Here is a 16950-nt window from a genome sequence, read left to right as displayed (position 1 = left end):
TCTAGCAGATATTACCGAGGGAGGACTAGAGGACTGGGCATAAATGTAGCCTAGGTGGTAGCAGGCAGTAGGTCCTTTACTGTGTCTCAGTAAAGAATGGGCAGGCTTGAGAGTCATTACCTTATTCTTGCTCCATGACCTTGGAAAAAACAGTGTCTCTGGTAAATTCTGTAGCTGGCTTTATGAGCTCTCCTGGCCTGGCCAATGGCAGGACTGTTTCTTTAGGCTGCTTTCCATGCTTTCATTTCTTTGCTACTACGACAAAAGGTGAACAGGCTTTCGAGTTTCATACACCATGAACAGCTCTACTGCTGCGGTCGTTTCTGAGCTGCTTCCAACCAAGAGCAGCATGTGGGAGGAAAGAGTTTATTTTGGATTACAGACTTCCATGATGGCAGGGAAAACGGTGGCATGAACAGAGGGTGGACATCACCCCCTGGCCAACATCAGGTGGCCAACAGCAAAAGAAGAATGTGCCAAACACTGGCAAGGGGAAGCTGGTTATAACAACCATAAGCCTTCCACCAACAATACACCACCTCTAGAAGGCACTAATTCCCAAACTGCCACCAGCGGTGGACCTAGCATCCAGAACACCTAAGTTTTATGGGAGACACCTGAATCAAACCACCAAAACTACTGAATCACTCATGTATACTGACAAATGTTTTCCTTTTCCTGTGGAAATTGATGACTCATATGTTTGGTGTATGTTTAACCCTGGAGTAAACTGTCACAGCAGTCAACAGCATTTTTTATCTCTAGCTGAGTATCTTCAACTAAGGTTATCAATCATGATCTTATGCCTTCTTTAAATTTTCCTAATATTCCTTAACACATTCCCACTACTTCCATGATGTGCTCAGCCAATATGCCGTCACTGCTGCTGAACTCCATTCCTTCACTTACGTAGCCTCATGTTCTGACAATTTCTTATTGGGATCACAATTTAACTCTGGACCTGGTCCCACAGAATGCAGCTATACACATCAACCCACACAAAATAACTTGCTAGTCCACAACCATCACCAGAATATGTGTAGATCCCATTGCTCCCAGTGTGCCTTCCCCAAATTCTGACAACAAGCTATGTCCTGTTTGGAACGTAACATGAATATATTCAATATTATCTTAATTCAGTACTTCCTAGACAGAAGTACTGAAAGAAGGTATGGCCAGGGTTATAACCCCATCAGTGCGAGTTCAGACCAGTAAAGAAACTTTCACCCAAACCAGGCGTGGTGGCACATGCCTTTAATCCCAGCACTCGGGAGGCAGAGGTAGGAGGATCACCATGAGTTTGAGGCCACCCTGAGACTACATAGTGAATTCCAGGTCAGCCTGGGCCAGAGTGAGACCCTACCTCAAAAAAAAAAAAAAAAAAAAAGAAAAGAAAAGAAAAAAGAAAAGAAACTTTCACCAACTAACATGTTTACAAAAGAAAGATAAGGGCTGGAGAAATGGATTAGTGGTTAACGTGCTTGACCAAACGCCCTTGCATGCCCATTCTCTATCTGCCTCGCCCCTCCTACCCAAGTAAATAATTTTTTTAAAAGTTGTTGAGTATGTATAAACATCTAAGAACAAAAAAAGATGACTGTAGGTCTGCACAGTACACACACAGCTAGACTTCCCAGGGTTGCCACATTTCCTTATGCAGGCTTGTTTACTTTCATGCCCCTGGAAGTGTTTTCAACTAGAGTCATTTAGGAGAGACTTATAAAGACCTGCGGGTGCTAAGTGGACAAAGCTGCCCTCAGAAGCCCGTCTAACCAAGAAAATCCCTGAAGTAGCCCCTGGGATGCAAAACATATTTCAGATTCCTTCTGCTAGTTTCTCTCTGCTCAGTTTGGCATCCTTCAGAAGGGCTAATGTGAAAAATGAGTCTGGGCAGGAATATGCAACTAGTAAGAAGGTTGATTTCTATTGTCAAGCTGCTCCACTTACCAGTCAGGTGAAGACCACCTGGCAGGTCTGTGAAGGGTTTCCAGGGAAGAGTGAAGGAGGGAGGAAGTGGGGGCCTAAACATAAGGGAACGGACCACAGAAGCGCTAGGGCCATCTGCCTGGCCATGCGCACTTCTTGCTGGCTGGCATGTGCACCTACCCGTTGCTCCCATCCTTTCTCAGGCACCGGAACCAGCTTCTTCAGCTGACCAATGTGGACTATAAAGACCAGTGGCTTTCCTGGAATCCTCCAGGCCATCAGTGTCAAACTGGGGCTGCTGGAGTATCCAGCTTGTGAACTGAGCAGCAGTCACTGGGTTCTGAAGCTCTGAAAAGGGATTCTAATAACCCTGGTGGTCTTCGACAGCTTACTGAGCAGCTTACAATAATCTCTGTGTATCACAGTGAGGGCTGTAAGGCATCCAAGCAGCCATCTAACTTCCGGAAAGGTGAAAACCACAGGCGCCAGGGACTCTAAATGACTATCTGAGGTCTTCTCCCATGACATGTCTCCTCCAATGTAAAGACTCTAATAATTTATCATGGAAATCTCACGTATCCTTGTGAAAGGAGTAGCTTAAAGCACATATAAAAAGTGTTGAAGTGAATAAGATCTTGGGCTTAACGATAATCTTTATGTTTTGAAATAGTAGTTTGAGATGCAGAAAAATAAAAAGACTTGATTTGAGACTCAGGGAAAATTCTGATGATAAGACCAAAAAAAAAAAAAAAAAAAAAAAAAAAAAAAAAACCTTAAACTACTTAATTTAGGGTTTACTCTGTCATCATCACCACCCACCCAGTAGCTATAACAAAATGCCTGAAGCTTGGTTATTTACACAAAAAGGAAGTTCTGGAAGTCCAAGAGACATACGAGCAGCATCAGCTCGTTTCCAGTGAGTACCATATGAAAGCACAAGAGGCATTTGAGGAAGTGGGCAAAGGACGAGTCAGCTTAGTGACAACCTGTTCTCCTGAGAAGTAATCTGACATCACTCTGTAACCACAGCAATCCCTTCTCAAGGTGGAGAAGTCTTACCCTTCACAAACACCAAAGACACACACAGCACAAACACTTTGCCATGGGGAATTCAGACTAGATGAGTTTTGGTGGGGGATAATCTAACCCCATAACACACGACCCCTTTGCTGTTTTTTTAACCTCCTGAATTTCACAGATAGGCCACTTCTTATTTTTCCTGTCATTCATATATGTATACATATTCTCTCTCTCTCTGTTTTGTGCTATTTGTCCATCAGAAGTACTTCAAATGTTTATAATTATCCTAAGCAGCTAAGCTTTGTCTTATAAAATACTGCTACAATACTACGAACACTCAACCAGTTACTATACAACCCCACTGATACAAATAAAAGCAACTTACCTAGAACTGTCAGCAGAACTTTCTTATTTGCAACACCAGGAGCTTTTTTCACCTTGCATTGATATGTGCCAATATCTGATAGCTGTAAATTTGTCACATTTATTGATGCATCCCCAGACTTGAGGTCACTGCTGGTAAAATGCACTCGTCCTTTCAGATCCTGATAGTAGTCATCATAGATTTTATCTCCAGAATATAAGATGATCTAAAAGAAGCAAAGTAAAGCATGGGCACAAACAAAACTTGTTTCATTTTCTTTCTCTCTCTCTCTCTCCCACACACAGAGCCAGTGAAATCTCTTATTCTGACCATGAGGCTCCAAGTGATGTCAAACTCAAAGGATAATGAGAAACATGACAATGAGCTATACTCCAATCACTTTCTTATCTGAGATGCTAATTCAGGCAGTACAATAAAAAACAAAATAAGTCATCTATGTGCCTGGAGAGCTTGCTCAGAGGGTAGCAGCGCACACATGAAGGCCTGAGAGGGCCTGATTTGCCCTGAGTTCAATGCCCCAGCACCCATGTGAACATCTGCGTGTGACCGTACATGCATGACTCCAATCCAGTGGGGAGCAGAGACCAAAGAATCACTGGGATGCTTCAAAAATGGAGGGCCCAGGTTCGGAGAGACTCTGTCTCAAGGAAATACGTGATAAGCAATAGAGGAGGGCTCTTGACTTTCTCCTCCAGCCTCCAGGCACATATAAGGGGTGCAGTATCTGCACATACATGTGACAATGGGCATGCCTGGGCCTCTAGCCACTTCAAACGAACTCCAGATGCATGCACCACCATGTGCACCTAGCTTACATGGGCACTGGGAATCAAACCTGGGTTCTTAGGCTTCGCAAGCATGTGCCTTAACTGCTAAGCCATCTCTCCAGCCCTCCCTTCCCCTTTCTACTTTCATCTTATTTGTGTTTCTTCTGGAGACCACTGATTAATCAGGGTTGCTTACATGAGCATGAGTGGGAGGTTACTCACCTGAGCACAGGGATCTGCCAGTGCCGACACCATGGAAGAAAGTCTCTCAGCCTTGTCCAGCAACCATTAATAATTAAATCCTTAAGGAGGGGTCAGTTTTCTTTCTTTCTTTCTTTCTTTCTTTCTTTCTTTCTTTCTTTCTTTCTTTCTTTTTTTGTCTTAATACTAAGTTAGAAGCATTAGGGTTCTAGAATCTAATACATAGACTAAGCCTCAGCCTCATATGCTATGTATGCTCAGGTTAGCAAAACCACCCAAGGAATCTTCTATGACTAAAGCAAAGACCATTTACTGCCCATTAGGTTTTCTGAGTGACTGTTCTGAGTGCTTTGATAGTGACCACTGAAGGTTAGCTTTAGAAAGAAAGTAAAATCCATATTAAATTTGGTGTGGAAGAGAAGTACAGTACAACTGCTACTCTCTAAATCAAAATATTTCAAAACTTCCAATATTTGCCAACAAAACTCATTTGTTCTGGTCATATGTGACTCAAATGCCAGAGTGATGTTAAGTAATAACCAGAAACATAACTGTGATGTACACTCTACAAGTCATTCCTTAAGATGTTGATTACAGGCAGCTTAACTAGGAAAAAAAAAAAAAAAGTCATTTGAGAATGTACTTTTTCTAAGAGTATGCTGTAAGGAACCTCCTAATTGGAATGTCTCAGGTTGTTCTGTATTTTTCATTCCCCTGCCATGCTCCCATGCCAACCTGAACCTGTATACTTAAACCAGGACACACCCAGGCAGTTTGCTCGGTACATGTGAAATCAGCTGGCTCAGGAGCTGAGGGCCAGCTTGCTCCGTCTGCCACACCCACTCCCCAACCTCAGCTCTCAGAAGTCACTGAGGCCGTTGGTTCCTTCCTATTAAACTCCCGACTCACTTGCTGAGAAAGGCCAGAAAGCTCCAACTACTCTACTTTCAAGAGCTCGTCGTGACACGCGCAATCCTCACTAGACTTTTCGCAGAGACTGGCAAATAACATGCGTCCCCGCTGTGAGCTATTCTATAAGCTATGTAGCATTTTCCCATGAAAACTTGACAAAATACTTGATACACAGAATTTTACTGAAATTTCCTAAGAAGGAGGTTGGTATATTTGTCCCTCTTTTACACCTGAGTTAAGGGGTTTGTGGACATAGGCAGAGGGTAACAAGAATATAGATAGGAGAAATATAGCTACGTGACCCTGGGCTTGTTTCAACCTTTTTATAATGTTCACCTCAGGGTGTCATTTTAAAGCTTAAATGTGCACATACAGTCATGTACCAGAGGAGTTTCTGTCAAGTGAGGAGTACACAAACACAAAACTGGGGCCGTAAGATTACGCCATAGCCGTGTTAGGTTGTGTAAGTACAGTCTGTGATGTTCATATGATGACACAATCGCCCAGTGATGTCATTTCCCAGAACATATCTATGGGACTGGAGAGATGGCTCGGTGTTAAAGGTACTTGCTTGCAAAACCTGCCGGTCTGGGTTTGACTCCTCAGAACCCACATAAAGCCAGACACAAAGTGGGCACACACACACCATACCACACTACACAACATGCAAAACAAAAAAGAGTAAAGTAAGTCTACCCAACTTCTAACAAAGTATACTGCAGTTGCTTAAGAGTATTTGTGCTTCCACCTCCACGCGGAGCCTGCTCCAGATACCCCCCATTCCCTGCCTCGTGCCATTCACTTTCTCCTGCACGCTCAGTCTGCTGAGCCCCTCATTTCATTACATGGGCAGTGACCCATCTCTCCACCAGCAGGACTGTGCACCAAGCCTGAGCAGCCAGGGCCTGTCTTCAGGCTCCCTGCCGCATCTGTGTGCAGAGACGCGGACGCAGCAGACAGCTCTGCACACGTTCAGTGACCAGCGCTTCACACTCACCACTTGATCCACCTGCTGGTTATCGGGTGGGGAGAGCAACCATTCGATGTCCAGCGGCCCCTGGTCTTCGGGACTAAGGGTAAACTTGCAGGGCAGATAGGCCGTTTCCCCTTTAGCCTTTTCAATCCTCTGTTCAGGAGTTGTGATACTCAAACTTCTAGCAAAATCTGGAGGAAGAAACATGAACATGGGGCAAGGTATTTGCTATGGCTGACACAGGGCCCCATGAATGGACACTGATGTGGTGGACACAGGATGGGTTTGGGTCCAGAGGAATGGACTTCCAGCTCAATGGTTCCTTTGTAACAGTACTAGTGGCATTATCTGATGGCATACAATTCCCTTTCAGAGCGCCATGAACTTCACCACAAACCTAAGTTTATACAGGTTGAGGGTTGCAGCCTTGAATTCAGAACCCTCCTTTCTCAGCTGACTGAGAACTGGGAGTAAAAGGGTGCTCACCAAGCCTGGCTATTGAAACCCGCTTGTTGCTGAGCATGGTGGGACATCCCCAGGTGTGGGGAGGCAAAGGCAGGAAGAGTAGAAGTTAAAGGATGGCCAGGGCTACATCAAAAGACTCTTTCTCAAAGAAAAATAGGTTTGTCACCAGGTGTGTGGGAGGCGCAGGGGAAGATCAAGAGTTTCAGGGTTGCTGAATAAGACTCTCATCTCAGAAAACAAGGGCCAAGAATGCAGGTCAATGAGAGAGTGGTTGCCTAGCAGGCATAGCGTCCTGGGTCAATTCCTAGCACTGAAAATAAATAAATAAATAAATAAATGAAAAAGTATGCCAATTGTGGTGGTCTGAATTACATATCCCCCACAAATTCATGTATCTTGAATGCCTGGTCCTCAGCAGATGACAATTTGGGAGGTGGAGCCTTGCTGGGGGAGGTGTGTTGTTGAGGGTGGGCTTAGGGGTGACATAGCCAGCTTCTGCTCACTCTCGGCTGCTGTTTCCACCTGCTGTGGCAGAGGTGATGCACGGTCTCTGCTTCACCATCCTTCCCCTGCCATCATGGAGCTTCCCTTCGAGATTGTAAACCAAAATAAACAAATGAGCTGTGTTTGGTCCTATGTTTGTCCCAGCAATGTGAATGCAAATATAACATATTTGTTATATATTATCAGATAACACTTTCCTTACTTGGGCTGGAGAGATGGGCTCCATAGTAAAGACACTTGCCTGCAAAGCCAAAGGATCCAGGTTTGATTCCCTAGGACCCATGTAAGCCAGACACACAAGGTAGCACACGTGTCTGGAGTTCATTTGATAAATAAATAAATAAATTTTTTAAAGTTCTGTACTTTTATTTTATTTATTTGAAAGAGAGAGAGAAAGAGAGAGAGAGAGAGAGAGAGAGAGAGAGAGAGAATGGGCACATCAGGGCCTCTAACCACTGCAAATGAACTCCAGATGCATGTGCAACCTTGTGCATGTGGTTTTCGTGGGTACTGGGGAATTAAACCTGGGTCCTTAGGCTTTGTAGGTAAGCACCATAACGGCTAAGTCATCTTTCCAACCTCTATTTTTTTTTTTTGAGGTAGGGTGTCACTCTAGCTCAGGCTAACCTGGTACTCACTTTGTATTCTAGGCTAGCTACAAACTCATGGCAATCCTACTTCAAATGAAATTACAGCTGCAAGCCACCATGTCCAGATAAAACTGTTTTTTAAAGGCTCTTTACAATATAAATGTTTGCATACCTCTAGTGTACTGCCTGGAATTTCCTTGTGACAACTTATTATTTTGTTTTGTTTTTGGAACTGGGACTTGCTCTGTACCCCAAGCTGGCCTGGAACTTGCTTTCTAATGTGCCAATTCTCCTGCTTCAGTCTCTTGAGTTCTGGAATTAGAAACATGAGCTACCATGCCTATCTTAAGTACAAACATCTTGGTGTGCAGAATCCTAAGCTTCACTGTCTTCTGTTAAGACTCAGACCCAGGGCTGGGGAGATGATCCTCAGACCCCATGTAAAAAGCTGGATGCCACCATCACAGACTTCTGTGATCCCAGTGTGCCTGTGGAGAGAAGGAAGCAGAGACAGGAGAATTTCCTCGCAGCTCATAAGAGGAACTGTGAACAAGAAGAGGCTGACTCAAGCAGGGTGGAAGGCAAGACCAGAAGCAGCAGCTCCACCTCCTGGACCTCGAGAGTGAAGGTCAGTGCTGTGAGATGGCTCCTCCTCCCTCTCCCGTCTCCCCTGCTTCTACTGTAAACATAAACATATAAGAACAAAGCCACAGTTGTAGCAACCCAAAGTCCTAACTCTCAACAATAACTGATGCCGTCTTTCCAATAATAAATTCCAACTAATGAAGACTTGAATCACTAGGCATGGCACAATCCTTTCCATTAGGTCAGAAATATGCTTAATACAGACTACCCAAGATAATAAAATGTTGGTAAAGAGGCTAGGCAGATGCCTCAGCAGTTAAAGACACTTGCCTGCAAAGCCTGATGGCCTGGTTCAGTTCTATAGAACTCACATGAAACCAGATACACAAAGAAATGGTGCATTTGTCTGAAGTTCGTTTGCAGTGGCAAGAGGCCCTGATGTGCCTATCCCCTTCCACCTACCTTCCCTTTCGCAAATAAATAAAAATAATAAAACAGGGCTGGAGGGATGGCTTAGCAGTTAAGGTGCTTTCCTGCAAAGCTACAGGACCCCGGTTTGATTACCCAGGACCCACATCAGCCAGTGTACAAGGTAGTGCATGTGTCTGGAGGCCCTGGTGCGCCCATTCTCTCTGTTTGTCTGTCTTTCTCTCTCAAATAATAAATAAAAATAAAAATATTGAAACAAAATTTTAGTAAAGCTCAAAAGACTAAACACCAAAGAAAAGTCAGGACACAGCTAAGGCAAGTCATGTGCAGGCACTACTTAAGTATTTTAGGACACTCTTCAAACATGGTGCTATCCTGTGCTCACCTCCCTTAAGTCTACAGCTGGCCAACAGGATGCAGCAAGAGCACTGCTGGCCGAAATCAGAGGTCAGCCTTCAAGAGTCCTTGCTAAGTCCACTTTTACCTCCTCACGAACTCATACTGGCAAACAACTGAACTGTCTGACCAATAGCTGTTAAGCACAGCCACCATTCAGCTTCATCCCAACCTATGTCAGCACCCACAAGATCACATTCAAGGGATTTGGTGTTAATCCTGTTAAGTTGGGGGTCATTTTTCATGTAGTAAAAGACTGACGGGGTTAGGGAAATGGCTCAGTGGTTAGGAAGAAGCACATACTGTGCAGGCCCGACAACCAGAATGCAGCTCTCCAGAACCGTGTTCTCCATCCTAATGTACTTATGGCCACGGGGGCGGAGCCAGGAGAATCCCAAAGCTCCAGGGCCAGCTAATCTGGTGTTCCTGAGTACGAAACTCAAGAGATCATGTCACAAACAGTGTAGAAGGTTAGTACCAACACCCAACACACACAGATTCACCATGCACTCTCATCCAAAGGTCTGTATTACTTATCTCTCCATTTCATGTTGTTGTATCTAAGGTTACATGCTTTGGACCTATGTGCACCCTCTCAAGTGTTCTCTTGAATAAATATCTGAAGTTCTGAACACACTGTATCATTTCTAATAAACCTAGCTCCATAACTACCTTATTCTCTCATTCTCAAAAGACATTCCTGGAGGTAGGAGGATCACAGTGTGCCTTCAGTGTATGCTACCTCAGGTTCTTTTTTCCTTCATAACTTTCTGGTGAGAAGATTGTAAGAGCCATGGGTGGGTGGCGGTACCTTGAGGCACAGCTCCCCCTGGAGACAGACACTTTAATTATCCCACAGTGAACACCAATCACTACTGACGAGAGCAGAGCGCACAGGGCAACGGCGACTAGAGAGAGGGTTATACTGCAACCTATTGGGGGGGGGGCATATATATATGTATATATATTACGAAAAACAAACTTCTGGTGAGGTTGACTTAGGTCAAACAGTGTTGATGTCCTTTCTTCCTATGCTACCTTGCATTTTTAGGATCTTTTAAAGTGTAAGACCCAAGTGAAACCATTAGATTCATTAGGGAAACCTGTATGTACTTCTATCTCCTCACAAACCTCCCTACAGATAGCAGAAAAGAATTAGAGACTGCATTATAAGTCCAACCAATTTCAGAAAGGGGGGACAATACTCAGCCAGAAGAAACTCCAGTGTTCCATTTTCCCCTTCCCTTTGGCAGTGTAAGCTTGGGTTGTAAGAAAATACTTCCCGATTTGATATGTGTATCTGCAAGTCAGCCCTAGAGCCAAGCCCTCCCCACCCCACACAGATACCAAGAAATTTTAAGCAGATCCATATATGAAGTTCACTGTTTCCTTTTTGAAATGTGCCTAAAACATCCAACTGTTCTTCACTAAAATGTTCTACTAAAAATGAAATCTTGAGATCCCACAAAACAATTCTTTGGTTTCCTAGCAACAATGAAAGGTCTCTTCACAGAGGCATCATTTCTCAAGTGCTCAAGTATGCAACAGTCACAAACTGTATAAAACAGAAGGCAGACAGACACTTAATCTCGTGCAGGGACTGGAGAGCACCAATTCTGCCCACTTTTATTTATCCAAGAAACTGAGTGATAATTTAACTTGCAAACCACTTGAAGGTTCAAACATGACTTGGAAGCTAATCAAATATCAAATATTCTGACAATTTTATTTGGACTCATTTTCAGAGTGATGAAATGTGTAGTCCAGTATCAAGCCATGTGTCCTTACAGAAGAGTTCAGTTACAACTGCCCATTCTGGAGAGTATAAATAAACACACTAAATCACGTCCCACATGGGCAGTGATTGAAATAACATCTCCCAGCTTTCTGCTTGCTTTTCTTATCTCCAATTTCTAAAGCACTTGGACTTTTAGGATTTCTCTGCCGCCCAGTCTAGTGATCATCGAAGTGTACTGTTATCATCAAAGAGTAGTTTTTAGCCCTTAATGTCACCTTCTACCAAGTCCTCAGGAGATCTGATTCTACCCATGAATGGTAAATATAGAGGTAACTGCAAGAGCTATTTCTTTAGGAGTGGTGTTCTGGAAGGACACAATCTTCCCGGCTTAGGCTGCTTGTCAATGTAGATGGTTCTTAAGTGGTGCTTTCCTTCCAGCAATCTTTTTTTTTTTTAACATTTTATTTATTTATTTGAGAGAGAGCAAGAGAGGAAGAGACAGAGAGAATAGATGTGCCAGGGCTTCCGGCCACTGCAAACTCCAGACGCATTCACTCACTTGTGCATCTGGCTTATGTGGGTCCTGGGGAATTGAACTGGGGTCCTTAGGCTTCACAGGCAATGCCTTAATGGCTAAGCCATTTCCCCAGCCCCTTCCAGCAATCTTAAATCATGGAAAGGTAGAAAGGGTTTGGGGAATTTATTTTTTGAGAGGTAAACATGAGAATTTTAAGTAAGGCTTTGAATGAAAAGTAAGGTAGAAAAAAGGTATGAGCTGGAGAGATGGCTTAGCAGTTAAGACACTTGTCTGAGAAACCTAAGGACCCAGGTTCTATTCTCCAGTACCCAGGGAAGCCAGATGCAGAAGGCGGCACATGCAGCTGGAGTTTGCAGTGGCTGGAGTCCTGGTGTACCCATTCTATCTGCCTCTTCCTCTCTCCCTCTCACACTCTCTCTCCCTCTCTCTCTCAAATAAATAAATAAATTTTTTAAAGGCATGAAGGAAAAGACAAAAAATGCTATATTAAACATATAAAGATATAAATTATCATTTTGCAAAACCACAGTACTGGGACTACATAGTAAATTCCAGGTCAGCCTGGGCTACAATGAGACAGTACCTTGAAAAAAAACAGAAAAAAATATCAAAACAAAACAACAACAATACCACCACAGCACTGCTTCAAACAAGAAGCTAAAAATGAGTACATAAATGTATGTGAAACAGGGCATCCAGCTAGAAATGAGCTGGACGCTTTCTTCCTGCTGACTAGCTGTCACAGTGCTAGAAAGTCTACACAACCTGCTGGAGTGAAAAGTCAACAACAGTCTTAACCATCAGTGGACCCTGTTATGGGGGTAACCCACTGCTCTCTGATTGGCTATGAGGCCCACTCCACAGGAGCAAATTCATGCCCAGTACTATAAAAAGTCAAAAAGCCAATGGGTACAGAAAAGGCCGTAAGCCCAAGGCAGAGGGGGAAGAAGTTTACAACTGTTGTTTGGCTAAATGGGTGTGTTGACAAACTGTCCTCTAAATATTCATGTTGACTAGGTTCATAGGTTAGTGCTACTCTCAGCATTGGTCAAAGAAGCTTCATTTGCAGATGGCAGTAACTAAGAGTAAGGTACAAAACTCATGGAACTGCTGAGGGTAAGTGACTGCTGAGTACTCTGCGATGAACAAAGCATCCCTACCACACCCTCCCAGGATCAGGAACGCTGCAGAGGACGGGTGGGAAGACTACAAGAGCCAGAGGACAAGGAGGAGTGCTTTAGCAAGCTGTCTTCCCTACATTAAGTGGCCACGAAAGGTCTGGCCTCACAGCAGCTATCCTTACAAGACAGCACCGTCTTGGACCCACTCACACAGCACCACGGGTGATGGAGGAGGGAAAAAAACCAGACGTGAAAATACAGAGGGACGAGTTGGATAGAAGTGTGGGTTCTGGGGAGAAGAGATGGGGAAGGGAGAAAAGAAAAGAGGACACTGGGAAAAGATTATGATCAAAATGCATGAAAATTGTCAATAAATGTTTTTAAAATGTGATGTTTGATTACAACCTTATAACACTGTAAAAAAAAAAAAAAAGGCAAAAACTTGGAAACACTACAAAGATCGAGCAGGCCTGTAATTCCAGCATTCAGGAGCGGGAGCGAGCAGTTCAAGAGTTAACAGCTAGCCTGCACTACACAGAGAATCCAGGGTGAGCCTGAGCTGCACTACACACAAGGCTGTAGCTTAGTGGTACAGCACTGACTTGTCTAGCTCACACAAGGCCCTGGGTTCAATTTCTTATACCACAAGAAAACAAAACAAGTTTTTCATAAAAGCCAAGCCTAGCAAATTGTTAAAAACTTTGGAAAATTAATAAGTACAACCCACTATCAAATAGCAGAAGAGCTGGGAAATGGGGCTTTTGGCCACCATGGTTGAACTCCCGCAGTGAAGAGGCTCCATGTGTGAGTACATTATTACTCACTGAGGCACTCTGAAACAAGAGTCTTTTTGCAAACAACCCCACTGTTCAAATAAACCCAAGCTCATCCACCTGTGACAAACACCAGACAGAACTAAGATCCAGCCCTCCCAGCAAAGGAGCCTTACTAAATTTGGATCTGAGATAGTAAACTGGACTTACACTCATACTAATAAAAATCTGTGTAAATACTGACACTTTCTGGTTTAAATCCATTTACCTGATCATTGAACCAAATCAGATCCTTCAAAAAGAACATGACCTTAACATATAATGTGCAGTAACGAGCATAATAACATAATAAAAACACTACGGAACAAGGCTACGGACTGAATTCCCAAAATTAATGTATCAAAGCTTTAATCATTAGGTGACTATCTTAGATATGACCTTTTAGGTAATTAAAGCTAAATAAAGTTAAAAAGGTACAAACCTGGGCTGGAGAAATGACTTAGTGGTTAAGGCACTTGCCTGCAAAGCCTAAGGACCCAGGTTCGATTCCCTAGGACCCACATAGGCCAGATGTACAAGGTGGTGCATGTCTGGAGTTTGTTTGCCATGGCTAGAGGCCCATTCTCTCTCTCTCATAAATAAATAAATACTTTTTTAAAAAGGTGCAAGCATGAGCCAACAGATGCGGAGGAAGAGTCACCACAGGTCCCTATCTCCTGAGGACAGAAATGAGAAGACAATGATCTGATGACAAGCCAGACAGTCCTCACCAGAATCCACAGATACTGCTATGTCGGTCCTCACCTTTGTGACCTACAGATTTGTGAGAAAATGAGTTTTCCTTGTTTAAATCATCTAGTCTCTGGTATCTTGTTATGGCATCCTAAGCAGCTAATAAAGACAGTGTGGGGCTGGAGAGATGGCTTAGCGGTTAAGCGCTTGCCTGTGAAGCCTAAGGACCCCGGTTCGAGGCTCGGTTCCCCAGGTCCCACGTTAGCCAGATGCACAAGGGGGCGCACGCATCTGGAGTTCGTTTGCAGTGGCTGGAAGCCCTGGCGCGCCCATTCTCTCTCTCTCCCTCTACCTGTCTTTCTCTCTGTGTCTGTCGCTCTCAAATAAATAAATAAATAAATAATTTTAAAAAAAAAGACAGTGTGAAGTGACCTAAAATGACGCATGGAACAGATATGCTAGTTATTGGGACAAGTACTCTCGAGAGGACGTCAGCCCTGGGACTTCACAAAACAGTGGGAAAATGTACTTAGCAATCCAGCCAATGCAGACAGCTATGAGAACGCTTCAGATGGCCCTTCATGTTAAGAAAAAATAACTGATAAACACTGAAAAATGAAGTTGGGCTGGAGAAATGACTTATAGGTTAAGTTGTATGCCTGGAAAGCCAAACGACCCAGGTTTGATTCCCCAGGACCCATGTAAGCCAGACACACAAGGTGGTGCATGGTACATGTATCTGGAGTTCGTTTGTGGTGGATGAAGGCCCTGGCATGCCCATTCTCTCTCTCACTCTCCCTCTTTTTCTCTCTCTCAAATGAAATAAAAAGTTAAGGAAGGCTGGAGAGATGGCTTAGTAGTTAAGCACTTGCCTGTGAAGCCTAAGGACCCTGGTTTGAGGCTCGATTCCCCAGGACCCACGTCAGCCAGATGCACAAGAGGGCACATGCATTTGGAGTTCGTTTGCAGTGGCTGGAAGCCCTGGTGTGCCTATTCTCTTTCTCTCCATCTGCTCTTTCTCTATCACTCTCAAATAAATAAATAAATAATTTTTAAAAGACTATAGTTATAAAAAATAGTCATGCTGGGTGTGATAGCACATGCTTTAATCCCAGCACTCAGGAGGCAGAGGTAGGAGAATCACCTAAGAATGTAACCAGGTGGGCTTATGGGTATTACAGCCAGCTTCTCCATGCCAGTGTTTGGCACACTCTCCTGTTGCTATGGTTCACCTTATGTTGGCCAGGGGCTGATGTCCACCCTCTACTCATGCCATCATTTTCCCTGCCATCATGGAGCATCCCCCTCCAACCTGTAAGCAAAAATAAGCCTCCTTTTTTTTTTTTCCCACAAGCTGCTCTTGGTTGGGTGATTTCTACCAGCAATGCGAACCTGACTGCAACAGGGGTCAGAAGGTGTCAGAAGGTACTAAAGGCACTGGTATGAGGAAAATGAGGAACTAAGGCAAGAGAAACCAGGAGCAGGTAACAGCAATGAATACCTTTCTACATCCTAAGAATCTCAAATAAGGAATACACAAACCATGGGCTGAAGGAGCCTTTACGGTGCAACCCACTCCCACAGAATGCTACATCCTCTCCACCTATCAAGGACACACTAAGGTGGCTCCTATGGCTCCATCTATCTTTCAGAATAATTCCTGCTACTACATTCTTGTCACTTCTTCCAGACAGCATTCTGATGCCTATATATGGATTAAACAAGGTGTCTTCTGGTTCTCCTCAAAGGAATGATAATGCTACCTTCCCAAGCATTTGTCTCACTGCTTTAAGCTATGTCTCTACCTCCAGTGACCATTTCACTTTGATTTTAAAAGATAAATGGGGCTAGGGAGATGGCTTAGTGGTAAAAGGCACTTGCTTGTGAAGCCTGACTGCCCGGGGTTAAATTATCTAGTACTCATGCAAAACCAAATGCACAGAGTAGCACATGTCCCTGGAGTCTGCAGTAGCAGGGCGCCTTGGCACACCCATTCTTTCTCCTTCACCCCCCACCTCTCAGCCTTGTGCTCTTTCAAATAAATACACACACACACACACACTTATTAATTTTTTTGAGGTAGGGTCTCACTCTAGCCCAGGCTGACCTGAAATTCACTATGTAGTCTCAGGGGGCCTCGAACTCAAAGCAATCCTCCTACTTCTGCCCTCTGAGTGCTGTGATTAAAGGCGTGTGCCACCATGCCCAGCTAATATAAATATTTTTTAAAAGGTGTTTGGAAACATGATTCTCTTATATCTATCCCAGATACTGTGAATTCTGGCTGTTGATGCACAGAGAATACTAACATCATTATCAGGTAAAATTCAAGCAATGACAGGTGAAGGCTTTTCCCCTAAGGTGTGCAGAGAGGCTAGCAATTATGAGATGCACAAATACATAACCTATCTGGCAACTAAAGTAACCAGTAAAGCACTTGTTACAACAGAATAAAACGGCAACCACGCAAGTCTGGATGTGCGAAGGGAAGCAGACCGCTACGTGGTGGGAGTCGAGAGGAAGGCAAAGCTCACGGCTCAAGGCCCATCGCAGAAGGGAAGCAGAGGTCCGCTGTGCAAAGACAATGCACTGGATGGGAGGAAGCAGGTGAGAAGGAGACAGTGAAATGCTCTGACCTACAGTCCTCCAACAATAAGCACAGAGTTGGAGCATACTTTTCCTTTCATGCCTGGAAGGTCCGTTTTCCTCGACCTACCTTCTCCCCATGAGGAATACCTTTAAGCCATTATCAAAGGACAGTTTACCTGTCACCACCTTTCTGACGAAGCTTTCCCTGTCCCTCACAGGCAATGGTAACTGCTTCCTCCTAGGTCTTACCCAACTCCTTTATCTTGAGTAGCTTTTTGCCTCTCTCTGCCCTGAGGAGCATACTTT

General features: G+C 44.0%; 1 protein-coding gene across 1 annotated transcript in view; it reads right to left on the bottom strand.

The window, feature by feature from the left end:
* Cxadr (CXADR Ig-like cell adhesion molecule) overlaps positions 1–16950 on the bottom strand; it is a 48532-nt gene that overhangs the window by 11361 nt on the left and 20221 nt on the right. Inside the window, exons 2-3 of the mRNA XM_004654367.2 lie at positions 6209–6375; positions 3332–3536 (exon numbers count right to left, since the gene is read on the bottom strand). Of these exons, the coding sequence (XP_004654424.1) occupies positions 3332–3536; positions 6209–6375 (372 nt within the window). The remainder of the gene's footprint in view (positions 1–3331; positions 3537–6208; positions 6376–16950) is intronic.

Source organism: Jaculus jaculus, chromosome 5 (assembly GCF_020740685.1).
Source record: "Jaculus jaculus isolate mJacJac1 chromosome 5, mJacJac1.mat.Y.cur, whole genome shotgun sequence".
NCBI lineage: Eukaryota > Metazoa > Chordata > Mammalia > Rodentia > Dipodidae > Jaculus > Jaculus jaculus.
Note: the sequence above shows the minus strand (reverse complement) of the source record. Positions and strands in the feature narration are given on the sequence as shown.